The 21318-nt window shown below is 45.3% G+C and overlaps 1 protein-coding gene across 1 annotated transcript in view; it reads right to left on the minus strand.

The window, feature by feature from the left end:
• FREM1 (FRAS1 related extracellular matrix 1) overlaps window positions 1-21318 on the minus strand; it is a 154649-nt gene that overhangs the window by 39985 nt on the left and 93346 nt on the right. The window contains exons 24-26 of the mRNA XM_004706538.2: window positions 10218-10632; window positions 4688-4889; window positions 3941-4085 (exon numbers count right to left, since the gene is read on the minus strand). Coding sequence (XP_004706595.1) covers window positions 3941-4085; window positions 4688-4889; window positions 10218-10632 — 762 coding nt within the window. The remainder of the gene's footprint in view (window positions 1-3940; window positions 4086-4687; window positions 4890-10217; window positions 10633-21318) is intronic.

The raw sequence follows: 21318 nt of genomic DNA on the forward strand, positions 1-21318 counted from the left end.
GATGATGGCAACAAATGTACAAATGTGCTTGACACAATGGATGGATTGTGATAAGAGCTATACGAGCCCCCAGTAAAATTTTTTTTTTAAGCCCCTCGCTGGTCTACTCTTTGGCTTTTTTAAAGAAGAACAGGCAGAATATAAATCTCTTGGCCCAGTCTCAGCCCAAGAAGAACACAAAGTCCCATATCGTTTTTGCTTATTGACTAAGAAGCAGATTGACTTACTTTGTGACTCAGCCCAGAAACCATGTCTAAGTAGAGGTGGGTGTTAGCTGGCCACTAAATGTTGCTGGGACATTTCTTGATATGGTTAATCCTTGGGCTCACATGAGTCAGCAAGAATAGACTCACCACCACAAATACAAAGGACTTTGTCGTATACAGGATGCTCTTATATTTTTTTATCTGGTTGGCTCATCTAAACAAAATGTGGTATTGGCCGCATTGTTTATATGCTATGTAAATAGGAGATGACCAGGATCAGGACAATCACCTAAGTAAATGGCAAAATAAAGCGCAGACCCTATCTTTGGCTACGAGGCCAGTGACGTATGAGCCATCTAAAAATCTCCAGCGTGGCAGGCACAGGATGGACCTGAGCCATCATCCAGGTGCCCTTTAATGTGCAGCCAATGTCTGCAGAGAAACAAGGGCGATGGGCAGTTGAGCTCAGGTCAGCACAGCCGCTGAGCATGGCTGAACCGATCTTGCAGTGAGGACGGCCAGGGACTCGGGCAGGATCCTTAGGCCTGACCCTTTGTTCTGGCAGAAGCTCAGAAGCCCTTCACATCTCTGTGCCTCAGCATCCTTCGAGGTAACTTCGGATTTTCATTGTCTCGAGCCCATAAGGCTACGGCTGTCTTGCGAGGACAGCACATGACTCAAAAGCTTGCTTTTATACTGGGAACTGCGCTCCTAATAGATGCATTTTTAAGTAGACCGACAGCCATGAAGAGCCTGCTGCATGCACAATAGAAATTACACGTGGGGTATTTGCACCAGGACTGCTTTCTGCTTTGTTGTGTTGCATTCATTTAGTTGTCACAGTCACCTATGAGCTAGATGTGTGTGTGTGTGTGTGTGTACATGCACCTGTACACACACATACAATGGAACGTTTTGACAACCATTCAAAACATAAAGATAAATGCTGAGTAATGTCCACCTTCCCCCCACCTGCTCCAATAAAAATAACCTACTACATGTCAGAATCCAATCAAGATTCTATTTTGGATTAACCCTTAACAGGCGTTCTCGGCATCGTGTTGCTCCATCAAGCCCAGTCATTTCACTTTATTTGCCAAGTGAAGTTCAAGACCAGCTACCTCACGGGGTTTTTATGAGGATCAGTTCCATCCATGTATGGAAGATACCAGTGCGTAGTAGGAACTCAGCAAGAAAGGCTCAGTGCTTTGTGCTTTCTAATTCAAGTTGAATTAGGAACTTCTCTAACAGGCACATTAAACGGGTCTGGAAGACAAGCGGGGGCCTATCTCCAGCTGTCTCAACGAGGGCTAGAATTACACAAGGGGAACCCTGCCTCGTTGTTCAATTCATCGTCATCCGAGGCGACTGTGCGGAACTAGCCCAGAGGGATGCTGGGCTGTGCCAGTTTACAGAAGCAGAACCCCCCGCCCCCGAGCCACGGGGTGGGCTCAAGCAGAAAAGCAACCACTGAGCCAGGGTGCCACCAGGGCTTGTTGCAAAAACCCACAAAGCACTGAGCCTTTCTTGCTGAGTTCCTACTATGCACTGGTATCTTCCACACATGGATGGAACTGATCCTCATAAAAACCCCGTGAGGTAGCTGGTCTTGAACTTCACTTGGCAAATAAAGGAAACGGACCCTGGAAAGTGGATGGTGCCTTCAAACTCAAACCACCAAGCTTTTGGTTAGTGGCCCAGCGCGTCACCATCGGGCCACCAGGGCTCGTAAAGACCCCTGATGTCCAACAATTGTACCTTTCAGGTGATTGCTTTCTCGCCACCAATGAGGATGTTCTTTAGAAGCAGAAGTGGCCATAAAAGTGATCTGTTTGGCAAAATCTCCTCGAGCATCTACCGTGGCCCCCACCTCTGAAGGACGCGTGAAGAACTGTTAGAATCACAAAGGGGGCACGGCCACTCGCGGAGCATGACGCAGCAATAATGAGTGCCGCAGACACGCCAGGTTCTGTGCTCGGCTCATGGAGAGGCAGAGACGGGCTCGTTTGCTGAGCACCTCCTACGCCCCGGGCATCTTACCTGTGCAGATATTTCTCATGGAAAACCCATGAGATGGCTGGAAGGAGCCCTGGTGGTATAGTGGTTCTGTGCTGGGCTGCGATCTGCATGGTGGGCAGTTCAAAACCACCACCAGCCTCTCCGGGGATGAAAGGCTGGGCTTTCTACTCCCATAAACAGTTCTAATTTCAGAAACCCACCCAGGTCACTATGAGTCAGCATTGACTTGATGGCAGTGAGAAGTCACCTTTTAAAGCCCCACCCAGGTCACTATGAGTCAGCATTGACTTGATGGCAGTGAGAAGTCACCTTTTAAAGCCCCACCCAGGTCACTATGAGTCAGCATTGACTTGATGGCAGTGAGAAGTCACCTTTTAAAGCCACACCTTTGGTCGCACCAAGGAAGGAAAGGTGCCCATCAGCTCAGCCTGGATCACAGGTGAAGGGGCCAGAAGGCAGCCTTAGACGTGGCCGAGCACCGTTTAGTGGAACGATTAAAGCAACAACTCTTTTATAAAGTGAGAGCAGCCCATCAAAGGGTTGGGAGCTGGGTTTTTTTTTTAAGAGACGTTTTTCTTGAGTATTGGGAGATGTTTGTCCGAAATTGCGAGTAGTATTTTTTTTCTCTCCAAAGAGTTTGACCCTGAAGAATCATTTCTCTGCGGAAAGAGCGGCATAGTGGGTTTTATATGTAATTTCAGGATCTCGCATGTGAGTGTCAGGGGCCAGGTCATCCTTCTTAACCCAGCTCCTAGCACAGTGTGTCTGGCGCCCAGTCACCACCCAGTTGGGATCTGTGGAGGTCTAAGGCAAGGGGGCTCCTGAAGCAAGGATGTATGGGACGTGTATTGTTGGAAGTCAATTTTTCCTAACAATGACCACAGAGACCTCTGCTGGCTAGTGGTGAGATTACAATGTAGGATCGGAGAGGGAAAGCAAAAGTCCAGGGGTCCAGATGCCACCATATGGCCAGTGATGGGCCTGCACGCCCTATGCGTGTCTGTAATGCTGGGAAGGGCGTCCAATGAGAGCCATGTATGAAGTGAACCAGGATGAACCTTCCTGCGATCATCTGCAGGCTGGTAAATGGCTTTTCAAGGTCTCCATCGCCCAAATCCCTCGCACAGGGGCTGAGTGAGGGTAAGTAAGCATGGTGGCCTGTTAATCTGGTTGCTTTTAGAGATCTGTGACTCTTCTCAAATCCAGGCCATCTAAATTCTGTGCTAAATTCAGGCCTAACACCTCTCCAAGCCCCTTTTGTTCTCGCTACACTGTTTTCAGTCCCCTAGGATGGATTTATTCACTTATAAAAGCAATTGCAGCAGTCATATTTTTGTAAGGGCAAGAGAAGCTATTTTTAAGAAGTTGTGGTGACCAACTTGGCCCTTATTAATCCTGTGCTGCACCATTTCACCAGGAGCCTGCAAGCTCAGATTGGGCCCGAGTCAATGGTCGGACAGAAGCCTGTCGGTGTGACAGTGACTGCATTTTTTAACGTTTCCATACTCTGTAAAATGAAAGGCTGTTCTCCTAGCAAACAATAATGGCAATAATAAAAAACCTCCCTGTCTGAAACAAATCCTGTGATCTGGGAAATAGCCTATTGGTTTATCCGCTTAGGTACCACCTGGAAGAAAACACTTGCACTTTTCTTCATCAGATCTATTCTGGGCATTCTAAGCAGGACTATCAAGCAAATAAGCAAAATCAGTTACATTTGAGGAGGGCCAGCGTTCCCTGTATCATCCATGATCTGAAACTCCACAGCATCAGACGTTACTTCCAGAGATGGATTCATGATGTAAAGGATGCTCTTACTGTTTAAATCCTTCTGGCTAAATTTTTCCCGGATAAATTCACCTACCAAAAATAATAATAAATAATAATCTCATGGGTGATCACACAAAACATTAAATCACAGCTGATTGTGCTTTAAAGCACAACACACATCTGTTTAAGAAATTCACCTTATTGCAACTATCCTGCACACTGGATAGACAATTTGGTACACCTGTACCATACTGTTTAGTGATAACATAATCATTTTCTTCAACGTCAGAAATATACCAGCCAGGGAGATTGTCAGGGGGCAGTGGGGAGGGGAGGTGGGGAGGAAGCACAGATTTTTAAAATAAACTGACACCATTTAGAATTCAAGGCAGATGCACAAATCAGTTAAAATAGGAATTTGGTCTTGACACTCTGTGTTCCTCTGAGTCTGTTACAATCAGGACATTAAAAAATAAATAAATAGAAGGCTGAAGATAATAAACAGCTGTGAACCCCTATTTGCTTCTCCCCCTCAAGATGGATTTAGGAAACTGGGCTTCGGCACCAGCACTCTCTCAGAAACCCTAGGGAGTGTTTACCAACTGGGCATGCCCTTAATTAAATTACTCTCCAGCGCTGTCAGCCACTGGGTAGTTTCAATGAGCAATTACAAAGATTAAGGAAGCCGGTACCTGTTGTTGTGTTCTCCAGATGTCCGTGCTGTGGGCCTCGCAAAATCTGAAAGATGATCTGCTCATCCTGGGTGTCCAGGTCTGAGGCCTTCAGCACGTGGGATGTGATGTAAATCCCATAGCGGCCATTGTTCAGGAGTCCCACCGGAGAGGGGGGATACAAGCGTGTGATCCGGGGAGCTGTTTTGTCCAACTGGTCCACCTGCATTGTCAACGACATGCCACGTGAACAAAGGCTTCTCCCTCCCGTGTATCCTAGAGCTCTTAATGGTGCAGCCAGGACAATGAAACTCTCCCCAAGCTGCAAATTCCTGATCCTCCTCTTTCGATAGTTCCTGCTAAAGACCTGGATGTAGACGGTGAAAGTAAAGCCTCTGTCCTGTCCACAGCCCTCTCCGCGTCTCTCAGGGCTTAGAACAGAGGCCATCTTGCTATTAGAAAACTTTGACCCAATTTTGTGCTTTCTGTTTTGTTTCTCTTCTCTCTGTCCCCTGCACCTGGCAGAGGGTCGGAATACTAGTTCTATTACTATCTTCTGAGTGAATCAATTAGGCCCTCCAAAATCACATTGCAAAGTTAATCCTAATAAAACGATTAAAAAAAACCAACAAAGTTAATGTGGGCTCCACAGGAAGATTGCCCATCTCCAAGTTTTGTGAATTACAGAAACAGGGGTGTATGGGGTTCAAAACTGCATCGCACTTCGTTGGTATGTCTTTGGACAATTGGCAAAGTTGCTAAATAAGAATAGGGAGAGTGAGGAGGGAAACGTGAAAGGTGATTATTTGACAATGCATCCTTGTTTCACTGTAAGGACCAGGTACTGATTAAAAAAATTAAAATCCACTTGCCATCGAGCCAATTCTGACTCATAGCAACCTTTGAGCACAGAGTAGAGGAGCCCTTCAGAGTTCTGAGAGTATTTATCTTTCTGAAAGCAGATGGCCTCATCGTTCTGCCTCCAAACTCCTGCCTGGCGAATTCCAAGGAGAGAATTTGCAGTTAGCATACTCAATGGGTGCCCACTATGTCGTCAGGGCTCCTAATACTTGATTTCAAATTATGAAGCTATTGAGTGGGAAATAGTGAGTTAGAACAGAGATGTAGGTTCAAATACTATGTACTTTGATAATCTAGAAGAAATAGACAAATACCTAGAAATACACCATCTACCCAAATCAAGGCAGATAGATGTAGGAAACCCGAGCAGACCCATAACAAAAGAAGAAGTAGAAAATGCCATCAAAAAAGCACAAGACCAGATTGCTTCACAGGGGAATTCTACCAAGTATTCAGGGAAGAGCTGTCACCAAATCTACACAGACTATTCCAGAACATAGAAAGGAACAGCAAACTCTGAAACTCATTCTATGAACCCAGCAAAACCCTGATTCCAAAACCAGGCAAAGGCCCCACAAAGACAGAAAACTATAGACCAATATCCCCTATGAACATAGATGAAAACACTTGGCCAACAGAGCCCAACAACATAACAACAACAAAAATTCATCATGACAAAGTGAGCCTCATATCAGGATGAAAGGATGGTTCAATATTCTAAAAGCAATCAATGTAATCTTCCACATAAATAAGATACAGAATATAAACCACAGGATCATATCCATAGATGCAGAAAACGCATTTGACAATATCCAACACCATTTCTAATAAAACACTAAAACAAGAATAGAAGGGAAACTCCTCAACATAATAAAAGCCACATACAAAACAGACAATGGCCAATATCACTTGATGGGGAAATGAAGTGTTTTAATTTCCCCTGAAAATAGGAACTAAACGAGGGTGCACCTTATCACCACTCTTATTCAACATCATGCTGGAAGTCTTAATGAGACCCATTAGATAATAAAAAGAGATCGAGGGAATGCCATTGGGAAAAGAAGAAAATGAAATTCTTGCTATTTACAGAAGATATGATTTTACAGAGAGCGGACCCCCAAGGTCTCCACAAAAAGGCTGTGGATACAAGATTAACGAGCAGAAATAAATTGGATTCCTATATACCAGTGGAGAGAGCTCTAAAACATATATGAGCAAAACAGTACCATTTACAATAGCCCCACAAAAGGTGAAATACCAGGAATAAACCAAACCAAAGAAACGAAAGACCCATGCAAAGAAAACTACAGAACATTATTACAAGAAACCAAAAGAGACCTACACAAATAGAAGGATGTTCCACATTCATGGATAGAAGGACTTAACATTGTGAAAATGTCAAGACTACCTAAAGCAATCTACAAAACAATGCAATTCCAATCTGAACCCCAAACTTCATTCTTTAAAGAAATGGAAAAACATTACCAACTTCATATGGAGAGGGAAGAGGTCCAGGATAAGCAAAGAACTTCTAACAGAGAAGAACAAAGCGGGACACCTTTGCACTACCTACCTCCAAACCTCTTACACGGCCACAGTAGTCCCTCTTCTTTTGATGCTTCCTGCATCTTCACTATTTTGCCCTTAGAATCTTTTAATGTTGTACCTTGAGGGTTGAATTTTTCCTCAAGTTCTTTCAGTTTAAGATATGCTGAATGTCATCTTGGTTTTTTTTTTGTTTTCTAACTGTAGAGCTTTGCTTATTTCATTGTAATACTTCACTTTGTCTTCTTGAGCTGCCCTTTGACGTTTTCTGTTCAGATTTCACTTCATCAGATCTTCCTTTTGCTTCAGCTACTCTACAATTCAGAGCAGGTTTCAGAGTCTCTTTGGACACCCACTTTGATTTTCTCTTTCTTTCCTGTCTTTCTAGGAACCTTCTACTTTCTTCAGGTATGATGGTCTTAACATCATTCCACTTGTTCATCAGGTTTCCTGCCATTAACATTCCATTAGTCAAACCTGACCTTGAGATGTTCTCAAAATTCAGGTCGGATATACTCAGATCATAGTCCATTCTCATGGGCTTTTAAATTTTTCTATAAACCGTGTGACAGAATCTTACAAGACCAAGGCCTTCGTCATCACAAATACCATTGCTCAACATTACAAATGATGGCTAGACACATGGACTTCTCCAGAGGGAATACACAGAAATCAAATTGACTACAGTCATGGGAAGAGACAATGAAGACGCTCACTATCAGCAGCTAAAATGAGGCTAGGGACCAACTGTGGAATAGACCATGAATTGCTCATCTGTAAGTTCAAGTTGAAGCCAAAAGAAGGAAGAAAACCCTTCCTGTTGGACAGTAGCGTAACAGTTCCCCAACAGGGGTGGAGATGTGGCTGCGGCTGTTGGGTGCTGTCAAGTCAGCTCCGACTCACAGCCTTCCAAGTTTTCATGGCTCTGTTTGAAAACCATTAAAATGGCCGTAGATGACATTGGCGTAATAGTAAACTGGTTGTCTTCTCGTCAATGCTGATTCAATCCGAGGTATCAGAGGAGAACTGAGCTCCAAAGGGCTGTCAGTAGTTGTGCTTTAGAGAGCAGATCACAGGCCTTTTTTCCAAGGTGTGTCTAGACACGTGGACCTCCAATATTACAGAGAAATTACAGAGAACAGCAGAATCTTAGCCATTCGCACCGCCCATTGGATGTCTAAGCTGCTCAAGGCAATATGCCAATGCTCTCAATAGTCCAGAAACGTAAGCTTGATTCAGAAGAAGGTATGGGATGAGGGATATTATTGCTGATATCAGATACATTTTGGCCAAAAGCAGATAATAGAATGATGCTTACATGTGTTTCACTGAGTGTACAACTGTGTGAATCATAGCATATATGGGCGACATATATGGGTGGGAATTCCAGAACCCTTAATTGTGCTCATGAATAGTCTAATGTTTAGACCAGTTGACTAAACAAAGCAAAAGGATGCCTGCGCATGGCTTAAAAACAGGAAAGATGTATGTACGGGCTACACTCTCACCATTCTTACTCAAGCTGAATGCTAACCAAATATTTTGAGAAACTGGACTCGAAGAAGAAAGCAACAACAAGATTGGAAGAAGACTCGCTGACAAAGTGCAGATAACACGGCCTTGCTAGCTGGAAGCAAGGAGGACTTGCAGCACTTATTAATGAAGCTCAAAAACTACCACGTTTGGTATGGATTCCACTTCAACACAAAGAAAACAGGAATCCTCACAAGTGGACCAGTGAGCAGCAGCATGATAAATTGAGAAAGGACTTCATTTCACTTGGATCCACAATCAATGTCCACAGAAGCAGCAGTCAAAAGAAAATAAAATCAAAGGACAAATTGCATTGGCCAAGTCTGCTGCAAAACATATCTATCACGTATTTTTTAAAAAAACATAGATGTCTCTTTGAGGACTAACATGTACCTAATCCAAGCCACAGATCTTGTCAATCACCTCCTACACATGGGAAAGCATTAATAATTAATAAGGGAGACACCAAGAAGGCGGATGCCTTTGAATTGTGGTGCCGGTGAAGAATATACGAGTTGTACCATGGACAACCAAAGGGCTAACAAATCTATTTTGGATCAAGGACAACCAGTATGCTCCTCAGCAACAAAGATGGTGAGATTTTTATCTTAGGTACTTTGGACATTATCAGGAGGAATCAGTCTCGGGAGAAGGGCATCATAATTGGTCAAGTAGAGGCCCACACAAAAAGAGGAATCAGTCTCGGGAGAAGGGCATCATAATTGGTCAAGTAGAGGCCCACACAACAGGATGGACTGAATAGTGGCTGCAGGAGTGTACTCGAAGACACCAAGGTTGGTGCAGGGCCTCGGAGTGTTTGCTTCTAGCGTCACCTGCGTTGAAACTGTGCAGACTCCACCAACACCTGCATACCCATACTTTTTGTTTTGTTTTGTTTCTTGATTTTAAAACTAAAAGCAGCTCCCATGGAGTTAAGGAATTCTTTTAAGGTCAGCAAAGCAGAAATTCCAACCTATCAGTCTATGTCCATCTGAGTCCACACACAGTCCGCGGGCGTTTGCAGCCCCACCTCCTAACTTAGGGTGTATTTGAGTTACAGTGAGTCACACTTGCAACCATATCTTCTCTTTGTTTGCCTTGATGACACCTTTTTGATGACATGTTTTGTTTTTCTTTTACAGTGTTTTTTCAAATTACATCAGTAATATGTACTACAAACAAGGCTGCTGCACATGCTGTGCTGTTATCATTCTCAGAGGCTCGTTCGTGGATGTTTATATGTAGTGTTGTCATCCCCTAAAGACAAGGAAAGATCAAATCTATAAAATGGGATGATAAAAATCAATAATAATAAAACCCAAACAAAACAAAAAAGTCATTCATTACGTCCGGAACGGACTTAGGACAGAATCTCCAGTACAGAATCCTGTCATCTGTCGGGGATAACTTGTACGACCACTGACTCTCAAGATCAACCATTGGCCTAGAAGCAACGGTTCCCCTGTCTTATTTACAAGTAGCCCGCCCAGTTCTTTTCCTGTGCCTGGCAGCCTGCAGAAGCGGAAAGTGAACAGAAGAGAGAAGAGAATAAGGAGACCGGGCTCCCGGAAGTCACGTCTCTGGTCACGAGCTGTGTGTCTGCCATACTTGCCTGAATGGTGAATGAAATGGGTTCTTGCCACACTCTCCCATCCACAATAAAGCCTCGATTTGTCCTATCGGTGACCACAAAAGTAAACTGGTCCATCTGGGAGTCCCCTCCGGAGTGCCTGTAGGCCACGGCCCTGCGGTCGACGTCCTGTTGCGTGAAACTGGGCTGCAGCAGCACCGTCCCGCGCAGGTAGAGCTGGCCGTGCTGTGGGAGCTGGGCCACGAGAAAGGTGAGTTTCTCCAGGGGAGTGTCGGGGTCCATCAGCTGGAGGAGGTCAGGGGAAAGCAGGCCCGTGGCCCCTTCAACTAGTCTCAACCCCTTGTTCCTCGTCACCACGGGCAAGGCTCTGTCCACCGTCTCCAGCGTGACCTCCAGCAGCCCGGGCTTCGTCCGCAGCCCATTGCTGACAATGAATCTGACAAAGAGAGGCAAGGCAGCCTTCAGCATGGATCTGCTTTCACCATCGACTGGAATGAAATGATAACAACACAGACCTTTACTAAGGGACAGGTGGGGTTGCGGTTCAAACGAAAACGCAGGGGCAGTCCTTTCAGAAGGACTCTTGTCTGCTGTGAAGCCAATGACCAAAAAACACCCACTGACCATTCTACGCCCCAAAGTATTTGTTCAACAACATTGGTGGGAGACAGAGGGATGGAGGAGGCTGCGTTAATCACCTCTGCACAGGCCCTGACCCCAAACAGGAATTTTCACATCCCATTGGATCAATGAAATGCATCTGAGGACTACACTCCTTCTATGTATTTGTAATGTTGTCATTGTATCATCTTTATGGGGACACAATAAGATCAACTTTGAAGATAGGTAACTGGAAAACAATCCAGTAAATTGCTGAGTACGTCGATTTTGCCTAGTCCACTGTACTCATACATTTTCATGGTGAATTTCTTCCTGGCATATTAAACTACCCAGCTCTCTAGGCTTACCTCACACGCCTCTCTTGGCCTCATTTTTTTATTCTACTGTAAAGTGAATGGGATGGACCAGATAGTCGCTTAGTACTGTCCAACCCTAAAACATTTCCTGAAGTGCTAATCCTTTACAATTTACATATGCATTTATGTTTTACCCTTGAAAGATTTGTGGGAGGTATGTAAGAGAAGGATTGTTATCATCATTTGGAAAGTTAAAAAAAAAAAAAGGAAAGAAAATTGCAGGTGAAAATTCCAAAAACGATGCAGTAGCTAGGTCGGGAACAGAGCTGGGACCAGCATCCACGTCTGCTGAGCCCACACTCTCTGCTTGGCAGAGTGTGCAATAAACAATGGCTTAGCAACCCACCAAAGAAAGAGGACATGGATACAAAGGGAGAGAGAAAGCTATAAATTTGTGGTAAGCAAAATCTCTCGCACAATCCTGGGTCTGTGACGCCACCTGATGTTTCCGATTTTATTGATCACATCTCACTCACCACTGCCACTCAAAATAAAGCTAAGCTAACTTAAGTGATCTCTAAAGTGTTTCAATGTCTACTTTTTGTATTTATGATCACTGAAAGTATTATGAAATTATGCAAGCAACACACACTATTAAAACTCCAGAAAGTAAGAGAACAGCTACCCCTAACTGAGAACGACAAAGTCACCATAGACCAAAGAGGCATATTCAGAGATAATCATAGACTACCTTTATGGATCCAGGCATCGTAGTTGCTAAGAATAGTTGGAATACATTCTTATGTGGGGGCTTCAAGAAGTTTGTGGGAAAATTCTATTAACTTTTAATTCCATTTTTTCCACAAATTTTTGAAGCCCTTTCTTATAGTCTAAGAAAACACACAAAAACACTTCCACCAAGTTGATGCCAACTCAGAGTGACCCCATAATACAGGGTAGAACTACCCCTGGGGGATACCGAGACTATAACTCTTTACCAGAGTAGAAAGCCCCATCTTTCTCCCAAAAAGCACCTGATGGCTTTGAACTACTGACCTTTTAGATCAAAGCCCAACTCGTAACCACTATGCCACTATGACTCTTCATATATTCTACTGGTATAAAAACACCATGACACTTTATAGTAACGTATTGTAGCATGAAACATGTTTTGGTGGGAAGAGCATTCTGACACATAAGCATTCTCTTTGGAGGTTCCTGTTACGAATTAGAGTAGGGATGGGCTTCTATTTGTTTATGAATCTGACCTCTTTGGCTAGCAAGTTCTTTATTCTTGGCAAATTGTGCCCTGTCCTTCAGGGTTTGAGAGCTGACGCTGGGTTTCTGAGGATGAAGGGACCGGGAGCCAGGTTCTGTGCGCAGGAGGGGAGCAGCTTGTTAGAGGCAAAGGGCTCATGAGAAGAGCTTTCAGGCTTAAGTGAAGGGAGGTAAGTTTGTTTGGAGGCTGACTTTGCTTTGAAGAGCAGGGCCCGATTACGGAATCTTTTATTTATCGAGTTGACCATATCACCTATGAGGCAAATGCATGCACAGGACCCAGGGAGAAGGTATCTGTGTCACCAAGGTTAAAGTTACTAAGTCAAACCCAACATTCCACATGCCGGGACTTGTGAAGAATGAAACCTGCCTTGCCCCAGAGCATTGCTTTTACAGTGTGGGTAAGGATATTGAATTACCTTCAGAATTTCAGCTGGATCAAAATAGTTGTCCTTTGGTAAAGCAAAATTCTAAGTAGATTTATTATCACGACAACCACATGGACAGGAGTGTTTACGAAATTAGCTACTTATAAAACAGGGAAAAAATAGTGACCAGTGAATTTAGAAACACCACATCTGTATCTTCTTCAACTTTCTACTTCATGTCGTTGCCCATTGAGATGCGTTTTATATGCATGAGAGGTAAGTCCTAGCCCTCGGGCAGAACCTCTCATGCCTTGATTTCGTCATTTCCCTGTTACTTTTGCCTGTTTCCTCTCTAGAGTCTATCATCGGAGTACAGATAAAATCAGAGGGCGGCTAGCTGCTCTCTGTGGCTCTAGTTAACCTACGTCGCTAATCAAAAGAGTAGCAGTTTGAATCCATCATCAGCCACTCTACCGCAGAAAGGAAAGGTAGTCTGCTTCCATACACATTCAAACCAACTAAACCCTTTGCCATTAAGTTCATTCTGACTTGTAGCAACCCTCTAGGACAGCATCGAACTGCCCCTCACAGGGTTTCCAAGACTGTAAAGCTCTTACCAGACCATGACCTTTGGGTCAGCAGCCAAGCACCTTAACTGCTGCACCCCAAGCATTCCTTCCACAAACAGCACAGCCCGGGGGAGCCCTGGGAAGTTCTAGTCTATCCTGTAAGGGACACTCAGGAGCCTGAGGGTACACCCATCTAGTGCTTGGCTGCAAACCCAAAGGTTTACAGCTACTCTGTTGGGAGATGTGGCAGACTACTTCGACAAAGACGACAGCCTTAATGGGCGGGACAGGTCTGTACTGCCCTACCGTGTTGCGTGAGTCCGAAACAACTGGACAGAAACCAGTTTGGTTTTTGGGTCTAAAACGGGCTCTGTGGCAACATGTGTTTTCTTCTGCCTTGCTTTGCTTTGCTTTCCGTGTTCCCTTGAACTTCTTCCTTTTCCACTGTTCACCTCCAGGAGCATATGTCCCATCTGGCTCGATCCCTGCCAGACCCCTGTACGGAGAAGTGTGCTCCCAGCAAGTTTTAAAGCAGCCGCTTAGAGTCCAGTACACCTTTCAGCCGCGATACCTGCGCTTTCAGCCTTACTATTCATTGTAGGATTAAAGACTGTGCATCCCCCTTGAAAGTACCCCAACCATGAACTGGGAAGGAAGAAGCGGAAAGGGAAGAGGCAAGGACCAGGCACAACCAGGTGAAAGGTGAGATGACGCGCCAGGGGCGCCATCTGAGGCAGCCACTTTTGACGGCTGCCGGGGGCCACCAAGCTGGGGCTCAGGCTGACTGCAGTTCGTCGCCGTGTGCATGCATGACCTCTGTGAGGCCACAGAATTGACCCCGCCCTGCCTGCCCACCTGATGAGGCACTGACCACCCTGTAACAGGCAGCCCGCCATCACAGGTCGGAATGAGGACAGGCAGGCCAGGGACCAGGCAAGAGTCCAAAATAGGCCCAGGGTCCCAGCTGTCTGCGCTGACCGAAAGCTCCTAAGCGGTGACGAGGTGCAATTCCCAGGCATGCCAGGATCAAATGCATCGGTCCACTTCCAGGAGGAAAGCCGAGGGAGGTGCTGGAGAAAGGCAGGCTGCGGGCTCCTGCCCGGGTTGTGCGGCACCGTGAGGCTGGCAGGACCAGCGAAGCAAGGTGAGAAGGCGAGGGCCGCTCCTTCCTGCCAAAGTGGACCAGATCATGTTCCAAAGGTCCCCCATCACCCCAAACAAAACCGAAATCATTAACCTAAAAAAACCTCCCTATACTCTCCCCAGTCTTCTCCCAAGGTGGTCCTTGCTAGAAGGGACTCCATCCCAAGGGGAAGATGCTGTGGGGTCATGGACGGAGGATCAAGCAGTCCCACCCTGGGTCCATTTGCTCTACGACCCCCACCCCCACAGGAGAGAGCAGGGCCAAGGTGCCGGCTCCCCTCCAGAAAGGTGGGGACTGACTCCGTGGTTCATCTGGGGGTGCTCGCGTGGTCTGATTTCACCATTACCGGGCGCTTCCAAGCTCTCAGCGTTTCCTGGCAGAAGAGTTGGCTGAAGAATTTGCCATCTGTCATGGCATTTAAGAGATAAAAATGGAATCATAAATAGCGCCAGCTTCTCAGAAAGAAAGAAAAAGTCCAGCCAGCATGTCAAAATGGAGGACATTAGCATGTTCTTTTAGTACCTGGCTGCCAGCAGCTGAAGTCAGCTTGCTAATCGCTCGGTGTCATCTGTCCGCGAACCCGCTGCCAAATCTTTCTTCCAGGCCAGTGGCACCAAACAATGTAGGAGAAATTTATGATTCAAAAAATATTTTTGCAGAAGGTAAAATCTGACCATGAAACTCCCCCATTTAATTAGGGCTGCCATGGCTTACATTAAAAAGAAGAAGAAGCGGGGGGGGGGGGGGGGGGGGGTAAGAGGGTGGTGCGGGGTACCTCTGCCACAGAATTTATCTCTTCTACCCAGCCAAATTCCTTGCCAGGTTGAACAGCACGCGACATAAATTTAGGTGATTAGATTGGTTGCATATATTTAATTTTTAAAAAGCACCATGATCACACTTTCATTAAAAAAGGCTTTCAGCTTTGGTTTAGCGCCACTCGACAAACACGCCGGCCGTCCCTGATTGGGTTAGTGAAATGACAAGATTAAAGCCGGCGACTCGGGCAGATGCTCCACTCTCCCCTTATAAATATGTAAAGCTGCTGGCCAAACAGCCGAATGGCACTTTGAGCAGGTTATTTCCCACAAACCTCCTGTTCCCCACAAATCTTTGGTACCCTGAGGCAAAACAAAGCAAAACAAAACAAAAACAAAAAAAACCTTTTTGGGCAGAAATGAGGGGTCTGCTCAAATTCAGCGGCAGGTGCTGTGACGTGAATGGAAAACATTTCTCTCTCGGATCTTGGTTTCTCACTTTTCCCTAAAATAAGGAAAATAATGTACAAAAGAGCATCAGGTACGCTGCCTGACGCACTCGGTATTCAAGAAATCCCAGCTTCCCGAGGTGTGAATGGAGGGACAGGGTAAGATCCTTGTTTTTCAACCTTTGGGGTTTGGTGGGCGGTTGGTTTTGGTTTTCTCCCTTTAGAACGATTTCCCCATCTTCAGCCATTCAAAGGTCACCTGCACGGGTGTTGCGTATACTGTGGTTGTTGGCTGCCATCAGCTAACAAGTCTAGGTGACAGAGTTGAACGGCCCCAGATGATTTTCTGGGCTGTAACTTTGACAGAAACAGGTGACCACGTTCTTTATCCCACAGAATCACTATTGTTTTTAGGGGCCCTCCACTCGGTTCTGACCCATCGCGACCCGACGCACACCAAAAGGAAGAATGGCCCGGTCCTGCTCCGTTCTCACAATTGATAGGTGCGGACCCATCGGTGCAGGCGTTGTGTCGGTCCATTTCCTTGATGGCCTTCCACTTTGTTACTGACCCCACATGGATGCAGCAGGAAGTCCTTGCCCAGGAACTGGTCCCTCCGGATTACAACGTGAGACAAAGTCAAGCCATCCTCATTCTAAAAGCGTCTTCTAGTTGTACTTCTTCCAAGGCAGAATTGTTTTGTCCTTCTGGCAGATCCATGCTACTGTCCCTGTTCTTCACCAATACCGGACTTCAAATGTGTCGATTCTTCTTCCGTCTTCCTCATTCACTGTCCGACTTGGACGTGCATATGCAGGGGCTGAGCATATCGTGGTTTGGGTCAGGAGCACCCTAGTTTTCAAAGTGATATCCCTGCTCAGAACCACTGGGTGGGTTCAAACCGCCGACCTTTCTATTAGCAGCTAACCGGTGACACCATCCTGGCTTCCTTTGTCTGTGTCACCTACACTCTTATTATTTATTATCCTGATTTACATCAACTTACTTTTTTTACTTGAAGTCCTGATGGTGTAGGGGTTACACGTTGGGCTGCAATACACATAGTTGGCAGTTCAAAAGCACCAGCAGCTCCTGTGGGGGCGGGGAAGACTGGGCTTTCTACTCTTGTAAACAGTTACCTTCTCAGAAACCCGCAGGAGGTCGCTGTGAGTCAGTTTTGACTCGATGGCAGTGAATTTGGTTTGGGGGTTGGTACTTTTCTACTTTGATAAATAGACTTAAAAAGGAAACCTTTTCATTACGGAAAGCCAGTATTAATCACCACAAATGAGACAATAATCAATGTAAGAGAATAAAATATTTTTCATTCTATCTAGACATCATTGCCCAGTGGCACTCGATTTCTAAAAATCATGTGGCCAGTTGAATTGGTGCCTGTTGTTGCTGTGCATATTCTCAACAGTAACAAACAACAAAACAAGTTACTTCTAAAAGTAGTAGCTTTAAAAAAAAAAGAAGAAAAATCATCATTAAAAACCCTATGAAGCCGTTGTTCCACTCGTAACCATGAGGGCTCCTGAGCTGGAATGGAGGGGAGTTGGTTTTGATCACTGAACGCATGTTAGCATCAGCCTGGGGCCTCCTTCTTGAGACAAGCTGTAGAACGCAGAGAACTAGAAGGGCCCAGGGTCTCACTCTGGTTGGTGATGGAGGTACAGGTGCCATAGAGTTGGCTTCCTACTCACAGTGGACTGAAGTGCAACAGAAGGAAACACTGCCTGGACCTGCGTAAACCCATCATCGTGACAGTTGAGCCTCATCACAGCCACTGTGTCAATCCATCTTATCAAGGCTCTTCTTCTTTTTCTCTGCCCCTCTACTTTGCCAAGCATGATGTCCTTCTCGGGGGACCGATCTCCTCTGACAACATGTACAAAGCATGTGAGACCAAGTCATGTCATCCTTGCTTCTAAGGAGCAATCTGGCTGTACTGCTCCCAAGACAGCCCATGACACTGTCAACATTCTTCTCCAGCACCACAATTCAAGGGCACCGCGTCCTCTTTGAGCTTCCCTCGTCAAAGTCCAAGTTCCATGTTCACAGGAGGCCACTAAAAATACCATGGCTAGGGTCAGGCATACCTTAGTTCTCAAACTAACATGCTTGCTGCTCAACACTGTGAAGAGGTCTTGCGTAGCAGATTTACCCAATGCGATGCTATTTCCTTGTCTTATTCCTAAACTGGCCCAGGTCATCTTGAACCTTTTGTTATCATTGGAGGTAGGAATCAGTTGCTTTAGGAAAGTAATGCGGTCGCGTGTGTAAAAAGAAAACATGAAAAGACATAAAACCAACAGCAGAGCTCTCTCCATAAAGCTCTGTTGGGGTAAGGGCTCCAGTCCCTTCAGTGTGGCCCCTTCCTTGGATGTTCCTGGGGGTTTTGCCAGGGCTTCCAAAACTCCTTCAGGCTTCTCGGGACACATTCTGGAAAGAACAGATGCTAGTCTTGACTGCATTAATAAAAATCGCTCACAGAGCTTTTAAAAAATACAGATTCCTGGGCCTACCATTAGACATAACCAGAGTAGCCTCTATTGGGGGAGGGCCATGAATGTGTGGTCATTAAGGTTAATCCTTAACCTTAAGGATTAAAGTTCCAGTTAGTGCTCAGAAGAAATCAGGTGGTATAATCATTGGGCTGCTAATTGTAAAGGAAGCTGTTCAAACCAGTGGTGAGATTCAAATAACTTAACAACTGGTTCGCTGCCCTAATGACCATTTTAAGTATAAAAAACTGATATACCAAAAGGTGGCTTATTATTTCCTACAGTTAATACTTAAATAAGAGTGATAAAATAGTTACACAAAGCTAGATTATAAGAATTTAAATAATACCTGACCCCAAACCAATAAAACTATGACAATATTCTTGGCTTTGAGTCGAGGCTCATCAACTGTGTGATTTATCCTTGACCATCTTTCCACGATAGGAATAGGTCCCGTTCCTTTAGAGGCAGGGCAATGAGACAATAGTCACTGTGCTTGATATATTAGGGACAGTAAGGTGGCTTCTCTTCTCCGAACATATTATGTTTGAAAAACCCCTTTCCACTTCTGCTGTACTTACAACAAGAGTTCTGACAATATTTGTATCTCTTTGAACACTCCCAGGAATTTCATAATTCACTCATACTATCTCGTGGGAATTTGGGGCATAACACAAAGCTGAAACGAATGATCATGTGTCACCCTCTGGTGGTTTGGCATTTTTTCTCTTTACGTTCTATGGCTGTTTACTGAAGTCACAAATGCAAGAGAATAAAAATGTAGTATTTCATCAAAAGTGTAATGAGTTTGGCAAAATGATGAATACATATTACAGTCATGGTTCTGTCTAATTTTTTATATCTATGGATGGAATGAACATTCCTACGGGTGCTTGCAATATGTTGCTGTGCAGATGAACATTGAAAAAGAAGGAGGACTATAAATTTGTGATTTCCACATTGGGAGGCTGCTCAGCTGCCCACTGTAGAGAGAACCCTAGTTGCGAGTGCCCTTTTAACAACTCGTTTGATAAACTCACCCCAAAATTAGGTATTGGTTCTGGTGAACCAGTAGGAGCCTACTGAATCACATGACTCGTTCAAACCCATCAGCTCCTCTGAGGGAGAAAGATGAGGCTGTCTGCTCCCAAAAGATGTACACCCTCAGACACCCCAAGGGACAGTTCTCCTCTGTCCTGCAGGGTTCCCGTGCATTGGAATTGACTGACAGCCATGTGTTGGGGGTTTGGAGATAGTTCTCGGGAAGCTCAGTAGGTGGGATTGCGGAACTCCTGCACTGATTCCTGGAATACTACATCGCCTAATTTATATGGATACAAATTAGGACATTTTTACACACACCAACCCTCACTCCCGTGTGGAGATTCTGGTTTTCGCTCTCAGCTCTTCCCCACCGTCTGCTGACAACCTCGCCTCCATTTCCTGACATTTTCACACATCCCTCATGGGCTTCCACGGCTCAGCCACAGATCCCCCCTGTGCAGCCATTCACGTCTGCCGCCAACGCCCCCGGGGGGCACTGGCTGGGGGAAGCAGCAGCACATAATCAATCATCAATAATGATGATGCAACATAACAACAGAATCATGACAACAACAACAGTAGCTAACACTGATTTAATGTTTCCTATATACCAGACCCCAAACCAGACTCACGGCCATCAGTCAAGGCTGACTCAGAGTGACCCTCTGAGGGTTTCCCCACAGGGAACTGTTTGTGGGAGTAGAAAGCTGCCGTAGTTACATAATTGTCCATTTAAGGATTAAGCGTGTAGGGGTGGAGTCTAGCCTGTCAATCAGGTCATAGGCAATGAGGTTTCTGTGTGGGCATAGCCTTCCCCTAAGGATTCTGGGAATTCCGGTATTTCCTCGTTGGAGGTGGGAGACTCTCTGCTCTCACCGTGGGAGACATAGCAGCTGACAAGACACATGGACCCACCCTGATGCAGCCCTGGAAGCTGGAGAAGGCATGTGGAGACCCCTGCCAGCACTGAGCTGTCTCCAATGCCACTGGATCCAAAGACTTTCTACCCACTGGCCTGTGATCTTCTACATTCAGCATCATTGCATGTGTTTCGTGAGTCTGAAGAGGACTTTATAGATTGGTATCAGACATATGGGCTAATATCGGACTTATGATCTGGACTGGGCTGGGATGTTTTCTCAATGTTCAATTGCTCTTGTATATAAATCTCTTTCTTATACACAGATATGTGTCCATGGATTTGTTTCTCTAGTCTACAGACTAACATAAAAGCCCAGACTTTCTCCCATGAAGCTGCTGGTGGTTTTGAACTGTCGACAATGAGAATTGCAGTATAATGCGTAACCACTACACCACCAGGGCTCTTCAAAACCACGTAGCAACAACTACATATGCCAGGTCCTGTTTTAAGTGCTTGGTATGCATAAGCTCTTTTCAACCTCACAATCACCCTGTGAGGTAGGTGCTAGTAGCAGCATCCCATTTGACAGATGAGGAATCAGGGGCATAGGAGGCTGCGGGACTTGAGGAAGGCCACAGAGTGGGGGCAGGATTTGTACCGGAGCAACAACATATGAGCACTTCTCAGGCAAAAACACCAGCGTGGACAGAACTCCCCACCCTCCAAACTGAGGTAACGCCTTAGCAACATTTCATTTCTGCATTGGTGATTATGATATTGATCATTCAAATGATTATTCAATTATCTATACGCACAGTCACCTGTCAATGGAAGCTTGTGTGTTAATACTGTTCTGAACAAGTTTCAGTGGAGCTTCCAGACTAAGACGGACTAAGAAATGAAGGCCAACCTTCTATTTCTGCAGAGGAGCGAATGAAACACTATAAAATGCAACCTTCAAGTCACAACCAGCCCTGAGGCAGTGTTTCCTTCCTTCTGCTGTGCCTGGGTCACTGTGGGTGGTGAGAAGACCTGGCTGCAGCTAGCACGACCAACAACTATGGTTTAGGTAACGCCTAGCAACAGCCAATCGCTGCATTGATGATTCCGATACTGATCAAGCACATGATCGCTGAATGATCATCTGTTGGTTAAGGAGACATCCGTCAACAGGATAAGGAGGGTGTGATTTCAAACTTCTGGGGACATTTTAGTAGCTGAGCTAT

The sequence above is a fragment of the Echinops telfairi genome, unplaced genomic scaffold (assembly GCF_000313985.2).
Source record: "Echinops telfairi isolate 266 unplaced genomic scaffold, ASM31398v2 ScPeMD7_25;HRSCAF=90, whole genome shotgun sequence".
In the NCBI taxonomy this organism is placed as follows: domain Eukaryota; kingdom Metazoa; phylum Chordata; class Mammalia; order Afrosoricida; family Tenrecidae; genus Echinops; species Echinops telfairi.